Source organism: Rhipicephalus sanguineus, chromosome 10, assembly GCF_013339695.2.
Source record: "Rhipicephalus sanguineus isolate Rsan-2018 chromosome 10, BIME_Rsan_1.4, whole genome shotgun sequence".
Taxonomy (NCBI): domain Eukaryota; kingdom Metazoa; phylum Arthropoda; class Arachnida; order Ixodida; family Ixodidae; genus Rhipicephalus; species Rhipicephalus sanguineus.
The window spans coordinates 102530208-102537116 of NC_051185.1; the positions used below are offsets into that span (position 1 = coordinate 102530208).

Sequence of the window (6909 nt, forward strand, 5' to 3'; positions counted from 1 at the left end):
CCCTCAGAAAGCGTTCTTCACATAACGTAGTTTTGCACAGCCTCCAGGATCGGACGCACCTAACCTGGTTTGGACTGCCTCCGTGATATCCACACCATTGACCAAGGTATGATGCTATATGATGACGTCATAATGTGACGTTACATCAGGTAACGTCATGAGCATAGGCGTGCGCAGGGGGGTGACCGCCCCCCCTAATCACGCAAGATGGGGGCGCAAAATCTGCCCCATACATTGACCCCCCTAGTCACCTAAGAGGGGGGTGCAAAATCTGCCTCGTACATTGACTTTGTAAGGGGGGGGGCGCTGCGATGAACCATCGCCCCTCCCCCTGATGGGGAACACCGGACACGCGTATGGTCATGATGACGTAATAACGACGTCACAGGTTTCGGCAATCTATGACGTCATGACGCCGTCATATGGTGACGTCATCACGTCATGAGGATTTTTTTCGTCCCTCGTCCCCGACACCACTAGATGCTGACGCGGGACGCCGATGTCGACGGTGATTTCTCGTGTTTATGAGGGATCGAAGGCTTCCGCCTTAATAAATAAATAAATTATATCGGGAGTGGAGTGCCTGCATCTAGTTCCAGCCCGAACGCGGTCTCAACCGGTATTGCTTTGTCCACGAAATTGTCCTACGCTAGCCTTAATTATTCTTCCGTGAGGAGGACCCGCTCGGAGACTTTTTACCAACTACAGGTTAATTAAGAGCATCCCTCTGAAATCTTTAAAAAACAGTTTAACAGCCTCTAATGCTGCCTTTGTATTGGATGCCTCAGTGAGCAAGCCTAGTGATTGGTAAATGCATTGTGTTTGCTCGCAGATGCAGATGCATGGCAGAACAACTTAACCACTAAGCTACGATAAACGTATGGAAAACTGTAGGAAGGATGTGTCCGCATCGTCCACTGAAACTGCAATAATCGGCAGCTCTGCCCGGGGTGATTCGCACAATCGAATTTTTTTGATCGAAGAACTACACCGTGAACGTGTACAGCGTACGACGCACTCTGGCAGCGTTGTCCTGGAGTTGGCCCATTCACACCGTGGACAACGCATAAAGCTGCAGGCGAATAAAATTTCCAGAATTCCGTTGCGGCAGAACGCGTTCCGCCACACTACGATATTGCTTTCCGCAAACACCGTTCTGAATAATTAAATATCATGCTTTTCGTCATGGCGTTCAGACACGAATATGGTATCCTTGCAGTTTTTTGTTGACCTGGTTTGTTAGAGTGATCCGGTCCAAAGCGTTTGCCATCGAGCTTTCCAGCTAAATAAAAGCCAGTGTGTTGAAATTGGTAGGCACAACATTCATTTCAGGCAGAAACTAGCAGGAAATAAAGAAATAATGCGTTTTTCGCAAACCGCTGCGCCTATCGGCTGTCCTGTGAGTTAGACGAAGTGACGTGTCGAGACCTTTAATGTTCACGGAAACGGGCGTGCCAACCACGCCCGCCTGTCAATCGCGTCTCTCAACGCGCTTCGTCCCACAGCAGTTTTTAGAGCCAGTACGATCGGTACCGGTAGCGAATAATGCTCCCAGGGGGGAAGAAGCATCTAGAGGGTGGGGTACGTCTCAGCGCTTTTGTGGAAAGGGAGAGTGGCTTGTGAAGGAGAGAAAGGAAAGTAGCGGGGCACGGAAACTTACACCTTGCATTCGCCGCGGGGACAATTGACGTCACGGCCGTCGATGCTAAGCCACGCGCGCGCTGGCTGCAGCCGCCAAGCGCTGACAATCGTACGAAAATGCAGTCAACTGTTCAAATATATGTGAAATAAACTCTGGAAATTAGAACAGTCACGTCTTCCGAGTGAAAATTTGATGTTTTCGTCATTCTTTCCGATTTTGGCTTTAGTACCACTTTAACGATGCTCACGGGAAGAACTCGCCAGATTTGCTGCAGCGGTGGCTGGACATGTATAAGTGTCAAATAGGCTTTGGAGTGCGTATTTGGCTCTAGCAAGACCACTGCGCAACTTTCACCAACGTTACAGCCGATTTGTCCCCATACTGCTCTTAGGGATAGCGCAGCACTATCCCGTGTATATACGTATCATGACAGTATCGGAGTGCAGAATTTCGGATTCTGACAGTATCGCTATAAGTGCAATAAAATGTACACGTTGTAACGTACTATAACGACACTTGTCATCCGAAATTTCCATCGTTGTAACCTACTACCGTTATATGCGGACCGGCAAAATGAAAATAAATAACATATACGCATGTTTTCCCGTGCATGCAGGCCTACTTATTCGCCAACTCTAAGTGAACTGGGTCGAGCGAGGCAAGGCATGATAAAGAACACTGGACACTTCATTATAGGTTTGACAAATCCGCATAGAACTATTTTATTTAGGCGTGTTTACAAAAGTCAGAAATCTGCAGGGAAATAAATCGAAACTGCATTAGAAAAAATTGGCAAATCATATTACGTTGTTGCCATCTCAAGACGCAATTCTAATAAAAATTAAGTTAAAGGTAACGTTTGTCACGCAGAATGATTCAATAGGAGTGCCTCTGTATTGCTGTCGATGAGATATTGACGAAGTACTTGAGGAAAACTCGCAACATTTGGTAGAGCGATTAATGTGGGTGCCTTTGATGAGACGTACGAAGTTATAAGCAAACATTGCCTCCAGCAGCAATGTGGCGATCACGACGACCGTTACTTTGCAGACTCTCACAGTAGAGTATCTATACTGCTCTAAATTGTTTGTAAGAGAAGCGCCTTTTAGGGGCGAAGCTCCTTAAGGCGGCACCCGTTCGTCCCTCGTAGTCGTAGTCGTAGTCCGTAACCAGTCTTACGCTTTGACCTCCAAGGTGGTGCCGGTGGGAGATTTTTCCTGTGCGTTGTTGAACAATAAAAAATTCGCAGCGGTAGCTAAAAGCCGACTTCTTCTGTCTCTCATTCCCATTAGCAGCCATTCTTTACCTCCAAGGTAGTGCCTGGTGAGATTTCTCCTGTGCGTGATTAATCAATAACAATTTTGTTCAAAACTCTGTTGATTGATGAAATAAACCAACGAAAGACGCCAGATGTTTTGTAAAAGCGAAACGGAAGAACGCCAGATGTTTCTAAAGCAAGAGGAAAAGACGCCAGCTGCTTAACGAAAGACGCCAGATGTTTTCTAAAGCAATGGTTTTCTAAACAATGAAAATTCACAGCGTACATGTAAAATTAAAGTGAGCTGCAAGTCGTCATAACTCATCGAACCTTTAGTATAAACGCGCCCTATCTCACGTCGGTGATGATGTACTGGGCAGAATTCACGGAAGATTCACGGTTTACCGATGAACCTCCGCAGCTTCGCCCACTCATCATCATTCACTCCGTGGATATGCTGTGATTTTTTCATGATCCCATGTACGTGCAGCAGCATACATCTTTGTCAGGTTGGGGTGCTCTAACTCATCGACTTTTGGTGGTAAATAGATTGTGCTTGCACACAATTGCGATAGCTTTACACACACCCGGATACAGCTCTTCCATGGTAAGGTACTAAGCAGGCGGAATTATTTAACTATTTTTTTAAAACACGAAAGGTAACCACTCGTCACGAGTCGCACTGGTTGAAAACGACCACTCAAGGTTCATTTTGTTGCGGATTTCTGTTTTCTTGAAGTTCACAACCGAACACGCACTGTGTATTAGCCTGCCTCGCAGCGTCAGTATCGATAACGGGCAGCGTAAATAGCGTGCTAACCACGCGTTCGCCAGCATGTGCGCAATATCGTTAGTTTAATCTTGAGAGTAGAGAAGGGGAGGCGCAATATAAAACAGGGACTTAAAGAGGACACGGACAACACAGGCGCACAATCGCAACTGGAAGTTTATTCAACAGGTGGTGGTGGTGGTGGTGATATCTTTATTGCTCCCAGAACAAACAAAAAAAATAATAAAGAGGGGACCAGTACGAAGACTGGTTGCGCTATTTCAGAGGAGGTCGGCGGGGATCCCTTGGGATACCGCAGCCTCCACCGCGCGCTGGATGAGCCGGCGTTGGTCTTCTGGCTCGGAGGTACGCAAGAGGGACTCCCACGACTCTGGAGTGTTTGTGTTGTCTGTGTTGTAGTGCGTGCACGTCCACACCATATGTGTGAGTGTCGCCGGATATGAGCAATGTTTGCACCTTGGCGCTATCCGTTCCGGAAAGATTCTGCTGTATAAGAGGGGGTGTGGGAAGCTGCCTGTCTGTAGTTTGCGCCATTGGACGGCCTCACGTCTTGTTAGATCGTGGTGTGCAGGGGGGTATACGCATCTTCCGAGTCGGTAATACTGGAGCATGTCCGTATAAGTGGTGAGTAGTGAGTCGCGCGGCATAGTTGTATCAGGGGAAGCGGCGCGGTGAACCCTACACTCGGCTCGGCAGCTAAGATCTCGGGCGAGTGTGTGCACCTGGGCGTTCCCGCTCAACGACTCGTGGGCTGGAGCCCAAAGGAGTAAACGGGATGTAGAAGAGGGGGGAGCAGAATTTATAATGTGTAATGCCTGGCGGCAGATGCGGCCGGCATCGTAGTTGCGGATGGCTTGTTGAGAGTCACTGATGACAACTTTGGTAGTAGGGTCAGCTAGCGCAAGCGCGATGGCAACCTCTTCTGCTGCGGTGACCGTTTCTGTTTTGCGAATGCTGCATGCTGTGTGCCAGCTACGGTAGGGGGCGAGGGCCACCGCCACCATCGCTGGCTTCGAGGGGTGGTAAGAGGCGTCCGTATACGTGACGTCTGGACGTCCGCTGAAGCGCTTCTCGAACTGACGTGCCCGGTCGGCCCGTCTCTCGGCGTGGTGTTCCGGATGCATTCGCTTGGGAATGGGAGGGATGCAGATACTTCGACGATATTCTGGTGTGAGGTCTGCATAGTTGGGGGCCGCCCTCGTTGGTGAGATCCCAATTTGCTGCAGTATCGCTCGGCCGGCGTGTGTGAGTGTCAGCCGCTCATATTGGGCGGTGAGGGTAGCTTCAATGAGCTCGCTCACTGTGTTGGTGATGCCGAGAGCCATAAGATTGTGAGTGGCTGTGGACATGGGAAGACTCAGGGCCGTTTTGTATGCTTTACGAAGTGTCGTCTCTAGCCGTTCGCTTTCGGCGCGGGTGAGACGTAGGTAAGGTGCAGAGTAGGTGATGCGGGAGCAGATGAAGGCTTGGACGAGGCGCAGGAGGTTGGACTCTCGCATACCTCGGTGTTTGTTGGAGACTCGCTTGAGAAGGCGTCCGATCTGTACAACCGACTGGTCGATGCGTTGGAGCGAAATAGTATTGCTGCCGTTTGCCTGTAAGTGCAGGCCTAGAATCCTGATGTGATCCGTTCGAGGGATGGGGTTACCTTGGACCTGGAGGTGCATCTCAGGAAGTACCTTTGGTGCACGTCGTCCTGGGGACGGGATGATGATGTACTCTGACTTAGTCGCCGAACAGCTAAGGCAAACTGTATCGAGGCACCTACCGACACGATCGATGGCGGTCTGGAGAGCCTCTTCGATCTGGCCGTCGCTGCCCTGCGTGATCCAAAGAGTCAGATCGTCAGCATACAGGCTGTGGTGTAAGTTGGGGATGTCTGCCAGAAGCTTAGGTAGTCCTATCAGTGCGACGTTAAAAAGCAGCGGTGACAGAACGGAGCCTTGTGGTGTGCCGCGGTTGCCAGGAGAGACGATGCAGGAATTTGCCGTGCCGACGCCCAGTTTTATTTTTCGGTCGGTGAGAAAGTCTCGCACGTATGCATACGTACGATGTCCGACGCCAAGGGTCTGTAGTTGTCGAAGAATCGCTTCGTGGAGGACGTTGTCGAAAGCCTTGGCAACATCGAGACCAACAATGACTTTTGTGTCAAGGGTGCGTTGCGTGACGACCTGGTGATGAAGAAGAAGCATAACGTCCGGCGCTGCTAGATGAGGGCGAAAGCCGAACATCGTGTCTGGTAGGAGGTGGTTGTCTTCGAGGTAGCGAAGGAGTCTAGTCTGGATCACGCGTTCCATCAACTTCCCCACATAGGAAGTGATAGAAATGGGGCGGAGGTTGGCCAAGGTGGGTGGTTTTCCCGGCTTAGGAATAAAGACTAGATCGGCGCACTTCCATTCTTTCTGAATGGTACCGCTGGCCCAGCATTCTTGAAGGTAGTCGGTGAGGGCATGAATAGAGGCGTCGTCTAGATTCCTAAGCATTGAGTTAGAAATGCGGTCGGGGCCTGCTGCTGAGTTGGTCTTAAGGCGATTAAGTTCTGCTCGGACTTCAGCTAAAGTGATCGGAGCGTCTAAGGTAGGATTGTCCGAACCCTGATAAAAGGGGAGGCTGGTTGCCGGTTCGGGCCGAATGTAGGTGTCAATTAGCTCTTGTTTGAGCTCATCTGGCGTGCCAGGATACAAGTGGAAGATTCGCTCTTGCTGTTGGCGTGCTTGGAGCTTTCCTCCAGCTGGTTCCAGCAGATGTCTGAGTAGGCTCCACGTATTTCGAGTGTTAAGGGTCTTGTTCATTTGGCAACAAATGTTGTACCAGCTCTGCCGGGTGAGTTCGATTGCATAGTTCTCTATGTTTGTGTGGGCGCGTGCCAGCCGACGGCGTATATCGCGGTCCCATTTTCGAGTGGACAGCAGGGCCTCGAGCGACTTCTTGCGCTTCCAGAGATGGGCGTAGTAACGGTCGCAGTAAGGGACTGTGTCTTCAACGTCGACCGTTTGCGTGGCGTCCGCCACTTGTTTGACAATTTCGGTTGTCCATGCGTTGATGTTCGTAATGGTGGGAGGCGCGTCCTGCTCTTTCCTGTGTGCGCGAAAAAGGTCCCAGTCTATCACCTTAGCCGGCCGTGTACGTTGCCTCGTGGGCTCTTTTATCACGATCTCGAGCATGAAGTGATCGCTTCCAAAATTTTCGTTAGTATGACACCAAGAAGCTTCGACTCCG

At 50.1% G+C, this 6909-nt stretch overlaps 1 protein-coding gene across 1 annotated transcript; it reads right to left on the bottom strand.

Moving 5' to 3' along the window:
* Window positions 1–3917: 3917 nt before the first annotated feature.
* LOC125760115 (uncharacterized) lies at window positions 3918–6367 on the bottom strand. The gene has a single exon (XM_049419811.1). It carries the CDS (start codon window positions 6171–6173, stop codon window positions 3951–3953), a length of 2223 nt encoding a protein of 740 aa, XP_049275768.1. The 5' UTR covers window positions 6174–6367; the 3' UTR covers window positions 3918–3950.
* Between the last annotated feature and the right edge of the window lie 542 nt (window positions 6368–6909).

Bases quoted from the DNA above. Each gene is read 5' to 3' on its own strand.
- LOC125760115 (XM_049419811.1), bottom strand. From the start codon at position 6,173: ATGCTTAGGAATCTAGACGACGCCTCTATTCATGCCCTCACCGACTAC.